Genomic DNA, 22550 nt, shown 5'->3' on the forward strand with positions numbered 1-22550 from the left:
CAACTATGTCTTTCAAAATTTAGATTTTAAAACTCATAGCAATGAATTTGTATTTCAATAACATTTCATTATATCAATAGGACTTTGCATCTAATAATTCACTTTAATCCCATAATTATGACATTATCTCACAAATATGATTTTGCACATTATATAACTGGCTTTTATCGTGTAAAATTATTTAGTGACTACTAATTTAACTCATAATGATGATTCTGTGTCCCAAAATTATAGTGTTTTATTTTATAATAGTAACTGTCTTATTCATATGGCTTTGCATTTCATATAGATTACACTGTATTAATAATAATAATTATTAATTATAATTGACTGTGCATTTAACCCATCGCACCTGGAATATGCTCAGGTGGGCAGCTGTTGAGGGTGCCGGGGGAGTGATTGGGGATAGGGTGTCCTGCTCAGAGACACCACGAGATGTGCAATGACTGGGGATTGAGCCTGGGACTTTTGGATCCCGAGTCTGGGCCCTGCCTCTACCCCATCCCATCTCGGCCCCACAAAAGTCTATCTCATAAAAACAATTTAGTATATTCGTCCCTCACTATTTCATGTTTCGTTTATCGCGGATTCGCTCTATCGCGGTTTTTCAAAACCAGATTGGACATGACACAATTGGCTGATGGATGGATGAGCTACATGCATGGCATAGACTTTTTATTTAAAATAAGTTATTTTAAATTATTTAGCACCTACTGCACATTTGTGCAGCCCAAGAGCAGCAGGAAGAGCAGACGAGGCAAGGAGCTGAAATCATGACATTATGTGCTCTTCCAGAGCATTTAGAGTTTAGAAACATTGTTTAGAATATTGCAAGAGTATGGGAAAGGTTTAAAACGCCTTAATATATATCTATATAAATAATAAAATAAACTACTACTTGTACTACTATTCCTACTTCGCGTTTTTTTCACTTATCGCGGGTCTTCAGGGTACGGATCCCCCGCGACAAACGAGGGACTATTGCGCCTCATAATATGACCGTATCTCTCAATAAGGACTGTGTGTCTTATAATGATGTATTTCATAACTAAGACTTTGTATCTCACAACAGAAGACTAACACTGAATATAACTTGTCATTTTGTACATATGATTTTTCATTCATTCAACCTTTATTTAGACAGGTAAATCCCATTGAGCCTCAAGGACTCATTTACAAGAGAGACCTGACATCAACAAAGAATGACGACAACAATGGAAAACAGCGACAACAATAGACAGTTTTAAAAACGGCCTACAGATATTTTCTTAATTCTTAATGGCTTTTTGTTTTGTAATATTGATTTTTATACGGTACATATGACTTTAAACTACTTATTTGTGGCTTTACGTACCATAATTCGGGCTTTGACAATCCTTAATATGACGCACAGTGTAATTTTATTTTATTTTTTTCCAATCAAGTGGCATTAATGGGCTTCCATACTGGTCCGAACAGTTTGATTAAACTCCGCCCACCACACCGAGTTTAACCGACCGACTTGATCTTTTAGGATCTGAAGCAATGGCATTAGGTCCGGGTGGGGGTCATAACACGTGTTCACGCTCGAGAGAACTTATCTAACACTCACCCAACAAGTCATTATTTACCTTGTTTATCTTTTTTTAGTGACTTGAGAGTACAAAAGTTTGAGTTCTAAACTACTTCTGGAAGGAAATGAGCGCCTCAAGAGAAACTTCTGTTGTGATCCTGGATATTTGCTGTAACTCAACTTCTCCTGTCACTGACAGCAGATGAAACACACTGTCATCTATGAGACCGAGACGACTTGGACATGAACGAGAAACCAACGCCGGGAGACTACGCGGAGCAGCGTGAGGAGGTCTTGGAGAACCACCATATCGGGCTGGAGGCGGAGGACAGCGAGACGCTCCCCGGCGATCAGCCTGTGGAGGCCGGCCTCGAAGCTCCGCCCACCCGCCTGTACAGACGGCGCTGGCTGATCGTGCTCCTCTTCAGCTCCTACTCGCTGTGCAACTCCTACCAATGGATCCAGTACGGCATCATCGGCAACATTTTCATGGGTTTCTACAAGGTGGACGCCTTCACTATAGACTGGATGTCCATGATCTACATGCTGACGTACATCCCGTTCATCTTCCCGGTGACCTGGCTGCTGGACAGAAAGGGGCTCCGGGTCGTGGCTCTCGTGGCCACCGCGCTCAACTGCGCGGGGACGTGGGTCAAAGTGGCCAGCGTCCGGCCCGACCTGTTCCCGGTCACCTTCCTGGGCCAGTTCTGCTGCTCGTTCGCGCAGGTCTTCATCCTGGGCATGCCGTCCAGGATCGCCTCGGTCTGGTTCGGTTCGGAGGAGGTGTCCACCGCCTGCTCCATCGGAGTCTTCGGGAATCAGGTGATGCAACTGGGCTCATCGAAGTGGGTTGGGTTTAGTAATCACCTGACTGGTCTGTTGGTCTCAGTCTGGACAGATGTGCAATAAATAAATAATTAGCTGCTTTATTTATTTGCCTCATATCACTTTGAGGTAAGTGCGGCCAACATACGGCCCGCGGGCCAGAAGTGGCCCTTAAATCATCTCCATGGCGGTCACTGTCCTTGTATGTAGAACAAAATAAAAACCAGCATTCCTTGACTGAATACTTATTGCCTGCCACCATGTATGCTTAATCTAACAAAGTTAAGTCAGGTCCTCTGAACAGATATTAAAAATAAAATTAAAAACTTGTAGAAACATTTCTTCTGCTATCCAAAAGACTTGTCAGTCTGAGGAGCTGCAATAAACCCAGTCTTATAAATAGCACCTTCTCATAGTAGATCAACCAGTTTGTTGTTGACATGATAAAGGAGGATCATCAGCCGGACAATTGGTTGTTAGTAGGCCTGTCGCGATAAACCATAAATCAATTAATCGCATGATAAATTAAAATGATCAACCTCATTTTCATTTATTGGCTTTATTATTTCTTCGTGTCTCTCTTTCTATTGAAGACACTGGATGACAAAAGGCTCAACTCCAGTGCTCTTCGTTGACCCCTCCCTTTCTCCTTTCGCGTTAAAATCCATTTTAACCATCCAAAATCGCGTTTTTGGATCGTTAAAAGCAGATAAGCGGAGAAGTTAAGCTAAGAGCTAAGCTAACAGGCCGACCACGGGGGAAAACATCCGTCTTGTCGAAGCTCCAAAATTCAAGGTTGAAATCCGTGCCTTTGTGTAAAAAGTTGTTTTTCTCTGAAAAAAAAAAAAAAAAAAAGCTGAGAACTTATTTACGTATTTTTTATTAAAAGCTTTGTGTGAAAAATGCTACGCTAGGAGCTCAAACCACACCGAGCGTCCGCCATTTTGAGAACCAAAGAGAGACAGCCCATGTCACATCAAGGGGCCTCCCTCCCATTTTTCTGAAAGAGACACGCTGCTCGCTCCCTCACCATCCATCCTTTGGTTCAGTCTTATACTGCTATCCGATGGTCGAAAAAAAGTACTACAAGCAAAACAAATTAACCAACGTTTCTTCTTAAATTTGACAATAATTACTAATTATAGTCAAATTTCAAACAATGTTATCGTTTATCGCAATAATTTCTGAGATAATTAATTGCTCAGCAAAATTTGTTATCGTGACAGGTGTAGTTGTTAGCACCCTGATGGCTGTTTGCTATTCACAGGAGGCTGAGTGATACTAGCAATAACAGCATTATAAGAGGGGGACAGTTGGACACGGAGGTCTCCGCTCCTGTTTAATGATGGACGGGTTCTTTTCACAAAGATGGCCTCCTTCACTTTTTCTACCGGGATTATTGAGCATGCATCAGAATATTTTGAACCACGTACGCTTAACTTTTAATCAAAAATCGTCTGCTATTGCTTGGAGATGTGATGGGGATGTTGGTCTTTCTAACCATAGTCATAGTGTTTTACGTGTTTGCTAAAGTTGATTAGCTGTGGTGGCCATTTGGATTCTGACTCCAAATATTTATTAGCAGTAGATGTACATTCAATCATTAGCTTCTGAGAGATTAATAAAATGTATTCTGTTTCATAAAATGTTTTAGCTACGTAAGAGAGAGTTAAAACTTTAATGCTAATGTTTGAAACACGGTTTTCATCAAAGTATGTGTTGAGGGGGACTCTTGGCTCTCATCACACCAAATCTAAACTCAATATCTGTAATATTGAAAGAGTTGTAGCTGTTGGCTTGTTCCTAAAGTCTATTAGCAACGGTGACCAGTTTTAATCAGATTAACTTTAAAAGGTAATCAGTCATACATGTACATTTAATGATTTCTTTCTCAACATTGCTAACAGACATACATCGACAAACACACAGAAGGACACAGGCAATAACGTGTTCTTCGTGAAGTTTGTTTAAGAAAACATTTTAATAAGAATCTCAAGAAAACCAAAGCTATTGTGAATTTAATGTTTAAGTCTTGGCTTTTCAGCAAAAGTAGGCCTTAGGTTTTATTTATTTTGTTGTTGTCTTGCCTGTAGGAATGTTGCAGCAGGATTTTCTGATAGCACATCATTGTTTCCAGACTGATTGAAAATGTTATAAAGTTTCAGGTGCATACAATCCAGATGCATGCATGTTATTATTTTGCTAATAGCCATCAGTTGTGGGCTTTTTTTTGTGACCTTTTATCCCATTAACAATCTGTTGAGATGGCAAGATTAGCACAGTAACACTAAAATAAAGTAAAAATAAATCCCTCTGCACTGTAGAGAATAGAACCGTTCATTTAACCTTTATTTATACAGGTTAGTCCCATTGAGCCTCTGGGACTCATTTACAAGAGAGACCTGTTTTAAACAAAGAGTGATGACAACAAAGACAACAGTAAACGACCATGCAAGGATGAATACAAATTGAGAATAACAAGTGAAAATAAAATGGTATTTAAAAAAAAAAATGTAACAAAAAAACCCCAGCTAAGTTGTAAGGCGATGTAGAAAACTAAAACCAAATTAAAACCAAAATAAAGCCAATATTATAGAATAGAATAGAATAGACAACTTTATTAATCCTCAGTGAGGAAATTAGATTATCACAGTAGCAGGAACAGCACGGTGCAAAACCATTTGCGAAGACAGCACAGTTTAAAATGTACTGAAAATACAGTGTAAACAAACCATCACATCACCATGTGCTTACACTATGTTCATACTGGGGACTGGTGGCGCAGAGGTTAGAAACATCTGATCTGAAGGTCACCGGGTTGACTCCCAGGACCAATGACATAAAAAACTAAATGTGGGTGGGAAAGGTGAAACACACACACCTGTCTCCACCCTCATTCGTCCCACTCTGGGCCCTTGAGCAAGACCCTTAATTCCCACCATCTGCTCCCCCGGGTGCCCTAGATAGCAGCTCTCTGCTCCACACAGAGGGCTGTGGTAGCTCGGTGGTCTGTGGTTGTGTCAGGAAGGACATCCGACGTAAAAACAATTACCAAGTCTTCATGTGAGTTAGTTCACTGTGGCGACCCCTGAAGAAGGGAGCAGAAGAAGAAAGAACACTATGTTCACACGGCGGTTTTTAAAGTTTAATTCCAATTGTATGCTTGGATCTAATTTTTCTACTTGCCATTGACATTATAAATCACCCACAAGCACCATCTCCAGTGTGAACAGTCCACAGCCCTGAAATGACCCACATACAAAGAAGACGTGACTCATGTTAGCATGTGTCAGTCCTGAAGTTGCTGTCCAATCAGAGACAACTAAATTATTATCTGCCATGCTTGTTTCGTCCATTGATTACATCGCCTAATCCGGCACAGAATTGCACTTCTGGAATGAGCGATGTCCTAACAGTAGAAACTAACTCAAGTGTCGATTCCATCACGCTAACATCGATACGGTCCGACACCAACATTAGGATCATATGATGCTGTAGATCCTCAGTCATCTGACATGACAAATCTAAATTGTAAAAACAGCTGGACTTCTGTTGTGTAACTGAAGACGAGAGATGTTTCGAGCTTTAAACTGCTTGACGTTGGTGTCGATAATATCAATACTCGGATCGATCTGTGTACCACTACTTAAATGACTTAAAAGTAGGCCTGTCACTATAACAAATTTTGCTGGGCGATTAATTGTCTCAGAAATTATTGTGATAAACGATAATATTGTTTGAAATTTAACAATAGTCAATTGTCAAAGTTTAGATTTGTTTGGAGTGTAGTACCTTTTTTGTCCACCTGATGGCAGTATAAGACTCGTTGAACCAAAGGATGGATAGTTGAGCAGCGTGTCTCTTTAAGAAAAATGGGAGGGAGGGCCCTTGACGTGACATGGGCTGACAAGGTGACATGGCAGACGCTCTGTGATTTGAGCTCTTTATTTAGCATTTTTCACACAAAGCTTTTAATAAAAAAAGCAGTAAACAAGTTCTCAGCTTCTTTTTGCAGAGGAAAACAACTTTTTACACCAAGGCACGGGTTTCAACCGTGAATTTTGGAGCTTCGACAAGACGCAGGTTTATTCCCGAGGTCGGCCTGTTAGCTTAGCTCGTAGCGTAGCTTCTCAGCTTAGCTGCTTTTAACGATCCAAAAACAAGATTTTGGACGATTAAAACAGAGTTTAAAGAGAAAAGAGAAAGGGATGGGTCAGTGAAGAGCACCGGAGTTGAGCCGTGTCTTCAGTAGAAAGAGTGAGACACAAAGAAACCATAAAGCCGGTAAATGAAAATGAGGTTGATAATTTTCATTCATCGTGTGCTTTATTGATTTATTGTTTATCGCGACAGGCCTACTTAAAAGCCATATGAAATGTAACACGATTGTTCAGACTGGGGAGGTGGGGGGGGGTTAAAAAAACATCAGATATGTATCCATTTTATAATGGTTTGATTAAAAAAAAATATGATTTCCCTCGTTCAGACTGTCAAAATAAAATCAGATATCAGTCACTATTGGAGCACTTCAGCCTGCAGTGTGAACAAAGCGTTAGATTACGTTGCACAAGCAACATTCCAAATGTAATGGCTCACATTTTTTCTTCAAGAAATGTGCCCACTCAAGTTTAGCAGCTGTTGGTGTTTTAAAAAAAAAAAAAAAATTAAGCTTGGTACAACGGGAGATTAAAATTTCAGCGACATGAAGTGTGTACACCATGTGCGAGGATGAGCAGAGAGCCACTGTTGGCATTAAGCACACCAGCACCAGAGTTACCACGAAAAGTTTCTGAGTAAACAACACTTGAGTCACCTTAGCATCAACTCCGCAGTAAATGTCAGGAAAAAAAAATTGTGCTAGAAAAGTTGCGCGAGTTTAGACACAGTTTCAGTAAGTAGCATCAAACCTTTTTAGACTTTCTGTATGTCAACCACCTCAGCTCGCACAACAGAGTCAAATAAGGAGAACAATGGCAAAAATCAACCTTAGGCATGACTTCCTCATATTTATGTTAGATTTCATCTGTTTAGTAGGTCATTTATTCTGTTTTCAGATGCGTTTGGACAGTTGGTAGGAGGGGATTTTTGTAGAACTGTTCACTGTTGACATCCCATGACAGGGCTGAAGATAATGACTAGGTGTAGACTCAGTGAAGAGGTTCAGTCATATCACATGTGGTGAGAAGGGACACGAGACACCACTCCAGCAGCACTCACTTCTTTTGCATTTTTCTGCTTCGAGCAGTTTGCACTTGGGACAGCAAGCCGCTGGGACTTTGTCTACATAAGACCGCTTGATTTGCATGTTCCTGACAGGAGGGGGGTTAAGGGGTTGGTCCCACTTTTGGACAGATAAAATGCCACACAATACATTAAATGGAAACCGTACAAATTCTGAACTTGCTGTTAAAGAATGGCCACGGTCCAAGGCTGCAAGGAGTCTCTCTCCAGGACTGGCGTCGGCACAGAGGAGTCCGGGGCGTCTGGAAAAGTCCCTCTCCGCTGGCTCGCCATTGGACATCAGGGCTTTGTATGATCGAGCAGAGGCAGGAGCCGAACTTTACCATCGCCGCTGGTTCATGCTGTTCCTCTTCAGTTGCGTCTCGGCCAGTAATGCGTCCATGTGGCTCCAGTATGGCACCATAAGTAACATATTCATGCGCTTCTATAGCATCGACCCTCTGGCTATTGACTGGTTGTCTTTGATCTACCTATTCACTTACATCCCACTTATTCTGCCCGTCCTCTGGCTCCTGGACAACAGGGGCATCCGGGACGCTGTGCTAGTTGGGTCAGCGTTTAACTGCATTGGGGCTTGGATTAAAATTGGCAGTGCCAGTCCAGATATGTTCTCCGTCACAGTTGTCGGTCAGTTTGTGTGCTCGGTAGCCACAGTGTTTGTTCTTGGTATTCCATCTTATCTTGCTTCGGTGTGGTTCGGAGAGCATGAGGTTTCCACCGCTTGTTCCATTGGGGTTCTGGGAAATCAGGTTTGTGAGAAAAATTAAATTAATTAAAAGTTAATACCTTGCCCTGATGCAGTGTCCGCACATGAGCTGTATGTAAATCAGGATGGGATACCTGAAAATGTCCGACGGTGGTAAATCTTTCTTACAAGCTTTCATTTCAATTCATTCTTTATTACTCTTAATTGTTTCATTTAGATTCTGCAAATCTAGGGGAAAAATACTTTGTGAGAAATAGTTAGTTCTGAAAGTGTACACATGTACCAGAGGCCATCTTTTTTTAATGATGTGGAGGTAGGCTCAAGACTTTTACTGTGAGACATTTCTAAAATTGTAAATTCACACTTACATTTCGATTAATTATCACAATAAAAGTTTCCTCATAACATGCAGATATTTTTTCCGTAAAACAAAAAGTAAAACACTTTAGTCAGAATGAATTAGATTGGAATTAAAAAAAAAAGTGAAAATATAAACAAAGTATCACTTGTTTTCTCCTCTGAACTTTTCTCTCTTTGATATTCGTCTTGAATGTGTTTATTTCCATACAGCTGGGTGTTGCCATCGGGTTCCTCTTACCTCCCATTCTGGTGCCTAATGTGGCCGACATGGATGAGCTGGCTCACCACATCAGCACCATGTTCTACATTACAGCAGGAGTGGCGACATTCCTCTTCATCCTCGTTGTCTTCGGTAAGATGAATGAAGCACACGAGTTGACAGTTGACCCAAACTCTCAAAACTAGGATTCCTCCACTTGTGTGGCTCTGGTTTTATATTCTGTCTTCGAAACATTTCTCAAAAGACACTATGTTAAGAAGTAATTCAGGTGGTGTAACTCAAGGACTATTCCTAGAGCTTTTTTTTTCTTTTTCTATCAACAAGTCATTCTTTGGTACTAGAAAAAAATTTGTGTTGATGCGAATCATTTCCTACCACTAATTTTTTTTCAAAGCACTAGTTGTACATGTTTTGCTCAAAGCAAAGAAGTCGGAAGTGGGTTGCTGTTACGAATCTCTGTTTTGTGGCCAATATGATCAGATTAATTGAAGATACACAGTTGGCTACAATACGATATGACACAATACAATTCTGCTTTTAATCACAATGTATTTTAATATTCAATCACCGTCCAGTTGGGCCTTTAATTGAGAAACAATTCAATCATTATTCACTATATGATTAAGATTTGAATTAAGATTTAATTCGGTTCTTATTCACAATTACATTTATTTCACCAAAAGTTCTGGGATGTGTACACAGGAGTGTCTCCTGGTTACAGTGCAGCTGCAGGAGCAGCTGTTAAAGGAGACAGCAGTGGGGAAAACATTCAAGTTCAAGAAGGTTTTATTATCATTCACATCACGTGTGGTACATGAGGTGGAACAAAATTATGTACACAGAGTCCCAGTTACATCCAACAATAGCAAAAATATAAATTGTAAAAAGAAACAGTAATAAGATTTAAGATTTAAGAAATACGCTAAACACTAATAGTGCAAAACAATACGCCGAACAACAGCGGCACGAACATGAGTCTGTGTGAGTAGATGAGTACGAATAAATACAGCAACATGAAATAATTTGCAGCATGAGATCAGCAGCATGGATAATCAGCAGCACATATCACAAAGCAAAGTGGCGATTACAGTGATTATTTTCCACAGTGATTATCCTGATTAGAGATTCACGAGTCTTAACAGCTTCAGGGTAGAAGCTGTTCCTCAGTCTAGTAGTTCTACACTTAATGCTCCTCAATCTTCTGCCTGAGGGGAGCGGGGCAAAAAGTGTGTGTGTGCTGGGTGAGTGGGGTCCTTCATGATGCAGGTGGTCCTCTTCCTGCATCTAGAGGCGTAAATGGCTGTGATGGCGGGGAGGCTGACTCCAACATCTTCTGTGCAGCCTTCACCACTCTCTGCAAAGCTGTTCTTTCTGCAGCTGTGCAGCCTCCATGCCACACGTTGATGCTTGAGCACAGGATGCTCTCCACTGCACACCTGTAGAAGGAGGTGAGGACTGAGCTTCCCAGACCAGCTCGTCTCAGCCGTCTGAGGAAGTAGAGTCTCTGATGAGCTTTCTTGATCAGGCTGGTTTAATATGCCAGTTTAATTTGCCCATCGAAGGCGAACGTATTATGGTATAGTCTCTGTTCATCCGTTTGTACATCCGTAAACTTTCTTTTGTTCTGCTCATTAATTCTCCTCAAGATAATTTAACAAAACTTGATACACATTTGTACCATGTCCCGTATTCTTTTCATCACCCCAACACCAAGGTTAAGGACACAAATCAAGGTCAAAGGTTATATAAGTCTGGTATATTGCTGTATAATTTGGTACATTTGTCATGTGCTGTATAGACGGCGTTGTGCAGGGTGACTTATGTTCTGTGCTACCTTCCAAGCCTGTCTCACGACCCTGGACCTGTGCAGGTCTTTCATTGACCATTGATGTTTTCTAGTCTCTTTACTGCTCAGCTTGATGAGGTGATGAAGCTGATGTTTATTGTGGACAGTAGAGCTAGGGTGAAACACTGACATGGAAGAGGTCAGGATGCTCTTGATGGTGGCTCTGTAGAACTGGGCTCACACTTCAATGGAGATGTTTAGCTTTTTAAGCACCTTGAGTGCTTGCATCCTTCTTAACAACCTTGTTAGAGTGTTTTGTCCAATATATCACCATACAATTTAGTCTTTCATCACAATACGATTCACTATGTGTTTTATTTATTGCACTGACGGCTACAGCAGTAGGAATAAAGTTTGCTTTAATATTCATGCATACATATGCTTCAATGACAAAGTCCCAAAACAGCGTGCAGCTCATATACTGTAAGTTCATAATTCAGACCTCGTTTTGACTAACAGTAAAAAAAAAAAAAATACATTTTTTTAGAATCAACATAATTTTGAACAAGTTCTTTTAAAAGTATATTATAACAGATTATCTAATGGGTTTTGTGACACACTGATTTGATCAGGTTAAAGCACAAATGCGAACATCATGAAGGTCTCTGCTGCCTCATCAGTAATATCTCAGTTTGGTCCTTTTCTTATTAGATAGTTTCATCTTTCTCATCCGTCCAGTTCCATTTTGCTCTCCTCTTTTTGTTGTGTACAGACAGGCTGCTCTGTAAGATCCAGACTGCGCACAGAGAAACAGTCCTCCCTCTGTTCACCTCTGTCATATTGGAGAGAAATCAGAAAGCTCACGGGAGGATAACCAAAACCTCTGCAGAACAAACCGAAACTCTTCATGGCTAGTCACCGTGAAGGGAAACAATGGCTTTAGCTGCTGCTGTCAGTTCCTGAATTCATGTAAAATGTAATTTGAACAAATGTAATTTGACTGCATGGTGTAACTGTATTTTGCGACATCAGTATTTGATGCATCAAAAAAAAAAAAAAAAAAAAAGAACAAACCAAGACCACGACAAAAGAGTCAGCATGTCGTGGTCGAGGGAAGTGAAATCATTTCTGATGACATCCAGGCTAAAAGACTTGTTTGGCAAAAATGGAGGGAACTGAGTGTTTCTGAAGATCATGCAGTTTCTTTTTCTTCTTTAGTCCAGATGTTTAATGTTTTTACCCAGATGTAAAGCCCTTCATACATTTTTTTTTTTTAAATTCTTGTGAAGACTTGATTTTTCTGCTCTACCATTTAGAGGCATAGTAAATTAATAATCTAAAGACCACAGCAAATATTCATCCAATATGTGATGATAATGCTGCTGCCTGTTGCAGGCAGAGGGAGGCGAGGAGGATTCTGTCAGCATTCTTTAACACAAAGGATGTCTGTGAAGACTTCTCCATCCAGTACCAAGCACAACATTTAGACTGACTATACTGTGTACGTGTTAATGCTGCGTCTGTGTCTTGTTCTGAACGTGTTGGCTCAGAAATGCAAACTTCAGCAAATTTTTTGCTCGTGTGACTGAGTGCATCATGTGTTCTCTAATCTGATTGGTTTAAATTATGGCCTTGAGTTTAGTCGTTTCAAACCTCTTCTGCCAGTGACAATGACATTATGAAGAATCTGTTTATAATTTTAGCTACGGTTATGCTTATTTTAAATCTTAGTTACAATTACCTAATTTCAGTATTTAACTACTGCTAAAAAATTAATTACAAGCATCAAAAGAGAAACAGAAACGCAGAGCAATAAAATACTAAATTAAGTCACACTGTGTAAAATTTTTAGCTTTAGCTACAGTTTGCTCATTTTTAGTTTTAGCTGTGGTTTGCCTGGTTTCAGCTTTTGGTTATGGTTTTCCTGATTTTACCTTTTAGCTATATTTAGCTATAGTTTTCCTGAGTTTAGCATGAAGCAGCAGTTTTGCTGTTGTTAGCTGGCTGTTAATTGCTAATTTAAGTAGGGATGATGTTATCGGCATGGTATCAGTATTGGCCGAAATTTGCGTTAAAGTTAAATATCTGATATCGGCAATTCCATCAAAATAACTCACCGATATAAAAGGTGCATATATATATATATGTATATATGTATATATATATATATATATATATATATATATATATATATATATATATGTAAATAAACACCCCACTAGGGAGCACAAGCCAGTGTATCTCTTGTGCCGGTCCCAAGCCCAGGTAAATGGTGAGGGTTGTGTCAGCAATGGCATATTTATATATTATAAGGTGCTGTTTTTGTATGACAACCCAATGACAAAATCTGACATTAAACATAATCCAAGTTGAAGTGTTACATCATTTTCAACCCCTTTTTGGCATCTACATTTGGTAGCTGGTCAAACTGGCAAAGACCATGCAGAATAATGTAGTATTTTAATTCCATAGCATAAAAAGCTATGTAGTCTCTGTAAGTAGGTCTAGGGGAAAAATATTGGTATTGGTATCGGTTATCGGCCAAATAAGTTTTAACCTATCTGCGTATCGAATATCAGCCAAAAATCCAATATCGTGCATCGCTAAATTCAAGCTTTTGTTCTGCTTTTTTAAAAAGGGACAGTTCAGCTTCTTTAACAAATTTCTGCAACGACATTCAGCACTCAACCTTCTGGTCGTTTCTAAACTTTCCTCAGGTCCCAGCTTCCCTGCTGTTTACCAGCGAAGACACTTCTTGATTACTCCAGTGAGACAGTTTCCTACCAGCACTAGTTTCACAGCATGACACACGTTCAAACACACTCTTTCATCATGCAAAATGCCATGTGTGAGGTTTGTCCTGCTGGCACAGCCATCTGTAGCAGGAGGTCAGTGAGTCAGCAGGGCAGGCAAAGTCCCTTCTGAGAGATTTGCATGAAGTGGGTGCAGAGAGGTGTCTGAACGACTGACTTCTGCAACTGAATAAAACCTCTGGAGCGGTGAGCTGCATTGACGTGAATAGATCCAGTTGGTTGATTAAGGGGAATCACCGGGTTGTAAAAATGATAAAAGGGCAGGTTTTACAATAAATTTGATTGCTTGAAAGGTAGTTTGAAAACAAGCTAATGCACTCTTTGTAAAGCAGTGACACGCGGGCAGTGAAAGCTTCTGTGACATGATGCTACAATGTAAATTACTTCACCTTCACTAGCTGAGCAGCTGCGGGAAAATGTAGGTTAGTGTGTAGGGATTAGTGAGAAGTGAGTAACACAGACGTTCAGGAGAAAAAGCTGGTCTCACTGGGACTTAAGAAAGAAAGTCGAACATCTGTGTTTCCCCTGGAGGTCTGAGGCATCCAGGAGAGAGCCTTACTAAACTGTGTCACCTCAAACACACGCTGCCATCAATTCAGAGTACACAGTAGTCCCTCGCTACTTCGCGGTTTGTTTTTCACGGACTCGCTCTATCGCGGTTTTTCAAAGTAAGATTGGACATGACACACAATTGGCTGACTGATGGATGAGCCGCACGATCGGCATGAAATTTTTATTTGAAATAAATTATTTTAAATTATTTAGTACTTCTGCACATCTGTGCTGCCCACACTACAGGATAAGCTTTCTCCTGCAGCTGATCAGCTGATCTCCGTGCAGAGTGGAGACATGGGCGTGGCCTAGAGCGCTTGCACTGTGAGGTCTCAGTCTCTGATAGAGGACATTTGCAAACTGAGGTGTACTGCAAACCCACCCACACAGACCAGTATTTGCAGTTTGACTCCCATCACCCTTTGGAGCACAAGTTAGGAGTCATCAGGACTCTGTACCACAGAGCAGACAGCATCCCCACTAACTCAGGAGCCTGAAAAAATGGGAGGGAGGCCCCTTGACGTGACTTGAACTGTCTCTTGTTCCGGTTGTTCGTTTCTCAAAATGGCGGATGCTCGGTATGGTTTGAGCTCTTTAGCATAGCATTTGTCACACAAAGTTTTTAATAATAAAAAAAATTAAAAAATCAGTAAACAAGTTCTCAGATTCTTTTTGCAGAAAAAAACAACTTTTTACACGAAGGCACTTTTTTTTACACATTTATTTTGTACAGTTACAGCTTTGTTAAGCTGTGTGACAACTGGGACAAAGCTTTGAGTCAGAAATATATTTTTGCTACTACTTTATGGAAAGAAAAATATATCGATATATATACATCGTATATCGCCATTTATCTTAAAATATCGAGATATTAATTTTGGTCCATATCGCCCAGCACTAGACAAGATGGAGTTTTTTCCTGAGGTCGGCCTGTTAGCTTAGCTCGTAGCTTAGCTTGTCAGCTTAGCTGCTTTTAATGATCCAAAAACTTGATTTTTGGATCATTAAAATGGATTTTACAGAGAAAAGAGAAAGGGAGGGGTCAGCGAAGAACATCAGAGTTGAGTCTTTTGTCATCCAGTGTCTTCAGTAGAAAGAGAGAGACACAAAGAAACAATAAAGCCGATAAATGAAAATGAGGTTGATAATTTTAATTTATCATTCTATTTATTGATTTATTGTTTATTATGGCAGGCCTTCTCTATAGACTTTCTCTTGTCCCGCCCATGACTTCTTTGTCTCTTAAGATAATTTAACTAAATTTCTTGCATCATAACGAGACAAAGTGCTTGTACAGTTTTCATCACCCCAGCTCCAAGGTGAAGGTCACAAATCAACGTCAAAGTTAAAACGAGGTCGTTGCTTGTCTGGTCTATGACGTCACTCTGGATAATTTAACAAATTGAACAAAACGGTACACAATATGCATATGCTGCTCTGAAGTCAAGGTCACATATCAAGGTCAAGGTAGGTGCTTGTCCAGGTCATTACCATAGATTTCTGTCTAATAGTTTGTCGATGGGTATATAATGGGCTGTATGCGTTATAATCGTTATTTTCTATTTTGGTCACCAGTGGAGCGATTGGTGCATCCCTAAGTCCTGATATTTAAACCTCTGTTTTGTTTTGTTAAGAATAACTGTGTTCTGTAAAGATCTATTTGAGTTGTTTTATGGGTTTACTTTGGACTGAGTTCTTTTGTTTAAGTTTGAAAGTGTTTACGTTTTGGTGTTTTTCTCATTGTCCGTGTCTCCGTGTGTGTGTGTCAGTTTTCCAGGATCGTCCCAAACTTCCCCCGACTCAGGCCCAGGCCACCGCTCGCAGCATCCCCCCCGAGCAGTACTCGTACACCACCTCCATCCTTAGGCTGCTGCGCAACAAACCCTTCATCCTCCTCCTCATCACTTATGGTTGGTCATAAAAAAAACCCCAAAACTAATAATTCTTACTAACGTTTTTGTAAAGGGACACCACAGAGGGCTTTAATGTTTATTTGAAAGTGCAGCATGGTGATTTAGGCTTTACAGATAATAATTATTACCTGGATCAGGTATAAATCCTGTTCCTCGTTTTTGCTCTTTGCTGCAGTAATCCATTTCCCAGAATACTTCAGGGTATTCTTTCAACTTTGTATTAGAGTTTATCTTATCATTCAAGTTGATATAAATGCACACGCAATTGGAATATTACTAGATTGAAGTGAAGCTGACCTGCAGATGTTCAAAGTTCAAAATCTGGCAATGTTTAACTAAAGTATTGAATCTGTGTGACTAAATGATTGCACTTCTTTAAGTTTTTTTATGTCTAGATTGGGATTTTTAAGCTCCAAGGATAAATCAGTTAGTTGCACATCAAAATATAAAAATATTGGTTTTTAGCTTTTATCCTTATAAAGTGAATATATTAAGCATTTGCATGCATGCATTAAGCATGATTTTAGAAAGGTCATTGTTTTAACATTCAACATTTTTAAGCAATAATTAATTTATATAACAACAATCACACAATTAATTGACATAAATTTAGAAGAGGCTGCATCTTTTGGATTCTTGCAGGCAGATTTTAAAATTCTGTCAGTGTTTCTGTGCAACATTCACAGGTAGCTGCACAAAGAAGCCTTTCTGCTTTGGCCTTCCTCATTTCTCATCACGTGACCCCATCATGTGACCCCATCATGTGACGAGACAGTTCTTTTAGTGGACACTGGTCATCAGTTTCTCTGGATTGTTGTCCTGCTAAGGACTTTTTAAGTGATGATGAACATTTCTATTGCCTCTCTGCAAACTTCACCTCGTTCTGGCAGGTTAACTGTGCTTCTGTTCACTTTCTTAGTACCTTCAAGAAACTCATGAACTAATATTAACAAACACTATCAAATAAAATACAAATAACTGTTATTATATGTATGATTCTAACTATAGTATTGCAAATGTTCAGAAATGTTAAAAATAAATGATCTAGTCAGACCTGGGTTGTGAAGACACATATATTGTCCAGCTCATGACATCATTTGACAAGTGCTGCACTTAAAGCAATTTTTCCTCTTGGTGATACGAGTATGAAATTTGACACAAATAATCTCCTAAACCTATATTAGCCAAAAAAACATGGTGTCCACATGAAAAAAAAAACAAAAAACAATAGCTGCCATTTTTAACAATGACTTCCTTCATAAGTCTTTTTTTTTTGCATCTAAGTAAAGGTCTTTGGGCATGCTGAATTCAAATCTGGTATCAAAATGTCTATAAGTTTAAAAAGAAATTGCTAGTATAAAAGTATAGGGGCTTTAATGTTTTGTGAGGTTATTTGAAAACAGTGTTATTGTTCGAATTATTTCATGGATATTGACTGGTTACACACATTCTGCCATTGAAAATTTGACAATGACACATCCCGTATTTTCCACCGTACACGTCGCACCGCCGTATAAGTCACAGTCCAAATATATATAATAAAGTGGAAAAATCCATAAATATGTCGCTTTACCATATAAGTTGCATCTATTATGAGTCAACGCTGAGGCGTCGAGTCATAATAGCGTCACCGCTAACAACTTGGAAATGTGGGCCGGTGTTGTGCCAAAAATCAATTGGCTGCCAAATACCGGCCGCAGAAGCGTGCACGGGAGGACTTTAGCAAGAATTTAACAAGATTAACACTTAAAAACAATTATTTGTTTGCTCGAAATTATAGCAAAAGTGTATCTCAGTTGAACTTTTATTTAATAAATGCACTTCAATGGTCAAATTAGCTGCATTTCACCGGGGCAGCGCAGCAAAATGAAGCTGATTTGACGGTTGCTCCAGGCGAGCTGGACGAAGGTGGCAGGCTATGGCAAGCCGATTGTATCATTAATATCCGCATTTACCTATTACTTGACACAACAGCATGCCTTACTACTCGAGTGCCATCTAGTGGCTGAAAATGGTGGTGTTCAGTGTTTTCAGCCAATATTAATGAAAACGGTCAGATCACAGCCAAAACTTGGTTTATAATTATGGGGGAAAAATCCATAAATAAGTCGCTTCGGCATATAAGTCGCAGGGTATGTAAATTATGCAAAAAAAACCCAACGAAAAATATGGTAACTGTTACGCTCTACTCATCAAATTTACACAAAGCTGAACACTTGAGATCAAAGTGGTTGCTTCAAAAAAGTTGAAGACAAAAACAACTGGACTTTATTTGTAACAGAAGACGTTTCGCTTCTCATCCGAGGAGCTTTCTCAATTCAATGAACAGAGAGTGTGGGGTTCGAGTTGTAAAGCTGAAGTAAACTTGATACATATGCAGATTGCCATGTCACTGCTCACAATAGGGGTTCGTTAGGGTCTTTGTTAGCCACTCTGGTCACATGAATTAAATTCCTGATAGGTATGAAAATGACTGGATATCAGGCCTAAAGCTGCATTATAATAGTTCCAGTAGTTGTTCGAGGAGGTCCCAGAGAGGTTGCAAGGATCGGTGGGCAAGTGGTGGAAGGCAAGGAGCGACTGGAGCGAGGTTCACAATGGAAACAAGGAGGTCCAGGACGAAGGAGGAGCACAGGAGTAGGCTGAAACACAAAGGAGCAAGGAAATAGTTTTGACAAAAACCTTTAGGACCATAAACATGGCCAGGAACACAACTACTGGTTGGCAGGTAATGCATCAGCGTCGAGGAGAAGTCATCACTGCCAATTATACCCCTACAGCTCATTAGGGTAATGGTCCGCAAGTGTCAGCCTGTTGGCGCCATCTGTTGTAGAAGAGCTGTAGAGAGAAAATACTGGGACTCCTACACCATCTTATCACCATCAAACTGGTTGGTCCACTATGTGAGTGTGCTACTTATGGGATGGAGTTTGTTGTGGCTCCTCAGACTGATGAAGTCCTTTGGATGAAAGACGAAACGTTTCAACAAAAAGAAACCAGAGGACCTGACTTAACTTTGTTGGATACTGTGATTTTATTAAAAGGTAGATCCATGTCTAATTTGGTGCTTGTGTCACCAAGTGAAAGATTCTTACGGAATCAACAAAGTCCATGCTCAATAATCCAGGTATAAAATCCAACATTTTTCAGTCAGGTCATCTGGACAGTTTCTTTGGTTTTCAACCAGTTTGACACGACTGCCAACAAGGAAGAGGGCCGGCAATGGAGTAGGGGGCGTACCAAAGAGACAATCTTATCACAAACAAAACTGGTTTGTTCCACTTTTGAGTAAGCTGTTGGGGGAAGAATCAGTTTTGTTGTGTGTTTACTTGACTGATGAAGCCTTCCGGATCGAAGGCAAAATGTTTCAGCGCACAAAAAAGAAACTGTCCAGATGACCTGACTGAAAAATGTTGGATTCTTATGGAATATTGATTTAATCTGCATTAAACTCCGATAATGAAGGAAGTTTCCTACTTTTTTTGTAATTTTTCTGTGTGCAGATTGGGTTTGAAATGGTTTTTCCTCTGATAGGTCTGAACGTGGGTTGTTTCTACGCTGTTGGAACCCTCCTGAACCGCATGATTCTGAAGCATTTCCCTGTAAGTTCTGTTTTCACCTGCCGTGAATTCTGGTTCATGTTTTAATGTTTTTCCCTGCACACAGGATGCCTCTTGATCAGTTCCTCAGCCAAATCAGATTGAATCTGCAAGGAACATTAATGTTATGTGACCTACTATGTCCAAATGACTCAACTCTGTCTGTCACACCTCAAATATCAATGAGTAACTTGGTAATAGATTTAATCTGGATAAAAGCTGCTGTTTTTTAATTTGGGGTTCAGTTAGTTTCAGTCGGGGTTTTCTTGTCTTTTCTCGATGAGTTCAGGCCGTAAAGCTCCTGCTCTGTTCTGTTTATTGTTTATCCAGGGAGAAGAGGTGAATGCTGGAAGGATTGGGCTCACCATTGTCATTGCAGGCATGGTCGGCTCACTCATCTGCGGCATCTGGCTCGATAGAACCAAAACATACAAGTGAGTCGACACCCGGGCCGTAGATCTTCTTCCAGACGAGCTGTAGTCGATTGTAGAAACACACAAAGTGACACTGAAAGCACATTTTTAAAAAGGGGTTTTATAGATGACCAAAACATTGTGACTCTATTTTCTTTCCTCTTGTCGTCTGACTTCTTCTCGTGTTGTTTTGTGTGAATCTGTTGTGTTGATGGTCTGTGGAGCCGTTTGTTCAGGTGCAGCCTGCTCTCACAGCTGTGACCTCTCTGTGAACTTCTGGGCTCTCAGACCGTCCACTGACACCATTATCATACTGATCATTTCCCCACCTGCTTCAGTTAAGAACAGAAGTTTTAAAATGCAGGAATGTTTGTAGTTTATATTTAAAATAACCCGTTCAGCTCGTTTCATTGGCCAATAAACACACTAACGTCTGGATTTTTGCAGTCGAGCAGTTTTAGTTGGTCTTATGTTAAATGACTGATTGAAGCTGCTTTTTTAGATGTGAAAAAATGTCTCGTAATTTGTTTTTAACATTATTAAGACTGCTAAGTAAAACTTATTTACTTAATTTGTTAATTTTTAGAACAAATACAGTTGTTCCCCAGTTTACTGACCACTGGTCTCAGAGACCAGAGTCCAAAATCTTCACTTTGTCCGATTTGGCAGCTTTTTCGATTAAACGTGTGAATTTTGTATAACATGCAAAATCCCAAAATGTTATTGTGTTTAATAGACTAAACAGAATGTTTCTTAACTCCAACTAACTTTTGAATTCAGTTTATGTTAGATTAGCATTTTATTATTTTACATTTTCGAGAAATAATAATTGTGGTATGTTTTTATGTTGATATCTGGTAAAGGTGTAGGGTAGGGATGCACGATATTGGATTTTTGACCGATATGCCAGTACGTTAAAACTTATTTGGCCGATAACCGATATTGATACCGATATTTTATGTACTTTCCTTTGTCAGAACATAGCCCTCTTATTTAGGCTTATTTGCTATAAAAATTGTGCAACAGCTGTAAGAGCTGGTGACATATATTCAGTAACAGCCATATGATATGCATAGCACTTTAACTTATATTAAATGAAAAGTGTTAAATGTTATTTATTAGCATTAGTCACCTGCGATGCTGTCTCACTTGTGGAGGCTTGTTCCAGGTTCCTAGCTGCAGTGTGGGATCCTCTGCACTCCTGTGCATGAAGGACAGACTTTTTAAGATCAAAGTTTTTATCTATCCATTGTGCCGTAAGACTAATCATGCTAGCGGGGCTAACACGACGTCCAAATGTCTGTGGTAAAACTCACCCAAGTGCTATCGGCTATTAGATTCTCAATGACGTCAGAAAGGTTACGTTGGAAAAATATCTCCAACTGGGGACGATGTAGCGAGGCTCAACGTAGTCCAAAAATCTTCAGAATCCGACATCCTCACCAACGAAAAATAAAACATCCACACTGCCGACATTTTGAATTTTCCTCTCCACCATGAGATCAGGTAGGCGCATGTGACATCATCATGTTGTGCTGCTGCTGCAGGCAAAAGCAGCATCTTTTATATCGGCGAGTTATTTTGATGGAATGGCCAATGTCCGATATTGAACGGCCCATACTGATACATGCCGATAATATCGTGCATCCCTTTATGTTGTTTTTGTTTTCTTTCTGCAAATTTTATGTTAACAAATTTTTTTTCTTGTAAAACTATTGTGCATGTTCCAACATGCTAATCATGCAATCAATGTACATTGGAGTTCATAAATTATGCTTGTGGGTTTGCATGGCTCGAAACGAGCCACTAGAGAGCACAAGCCAGTGTAGCTCTTGTGGTGGTCCCAAGTGATGGTTGTGTTAGGAAGGACATCCGACATAAGAAGTCAAAAGAAACCGGTCAGAGGACCTGACTTAACTTTGTTGAACTCCACTGTGTCTTTGTGGATTTAGAAGAAGCATACGACAGGGTGCTGAGGGAGGAGGTTTGGTATTGCATGAGGAAATCTGGAGTGGCAGAGAAGATGTTAGACTGGTGCAGGACATGCATGAGGACAGCAGGAAAGTGGTGAGATGTGCTGTAGGAGTGACATATACCTTCAAGGTGGAGGTGCATCAAGGATCAATACTGAGTACCTTCTTGTTTGTTTTGGTGATGGACCAACTAACAGATGAGGTCAGACTGGAATCCCTGGGGACTTTGATGTTTGCAGATGACATTGTGATCTGTGGTAACAGGGAACAAGTGGAAGAGAACTTGGAGAGGTGTAGGTATGCACTTGAAAGAAGAGGAATGAAAGTCAGCCGTAGTAAGACAGAGTACGTGTGTGAATGAGAGGGAGGCTGGTGGAACAGTGAGGCTACAAGAAGCAAAGGTCACAAAGGTGCAGGACTTCAAGTACTTGGGATCCACTGTCCAGGAAAATGGGAAGTGTGGTAAATAGATGAAAAAGAGAGTCCAGGCAGGATGGAGTGGATGGAGAAAAGTTTCAGGAGTGATTTGTGACAATAGGGTGTCTGCAAAGGTCAAAGGAAAATTTTACAAGACAGTGGTGAGACCAGATATATTGT

The 22550-nt window shown here is 40.0% G+C and overlaps 1 protein-coding gene across 1 annotated transcript in view; it reads left to right on the forward strand.

The window, feature by feature from the left end:
- Positions 1-1795: 1795 nt before the first annotated feature.
- flvcr2b (FLVCR heme transporter 2b) overlaps positions 1796-22550 on the forward strand; it is a 29463-nt gene continuing 8708 nt past the window's right edge. The window contains exons 1-5 of the mRNA XM_037685144.1: positions 1796-2374; positions 8895-9036; positions 15825-15965; positions 19503-19570; positions 19898-20001. Coding sequence (XP_037541072.1) covers positions 1796-2374; positions 8895-9036; positions 15825-15965; positions 19503-19570; positions 19898-20001 — 1034 coding nt within the window. The remainder of the gene's footprint in view (positions 2375-8894; positions 9037-15824; positions 15966-19502; positions 19571-19897; positions 20002-22550) is intronic.

The sequence above is a fragment of the Nematolebias whitei genome, chromosome 12, assembly GCF_014905685.2.
Source record: "Nematolebias whitei isolate Nwh7 chromosome 12, NemWhi1, whole genome shotgun sequence".
NCBI lineage: Eukaryota > Metazoa > Chordata > Actinopteri > Cyprinodontiformes > Rivulidae > Nematolebias > Nematolebias whitei.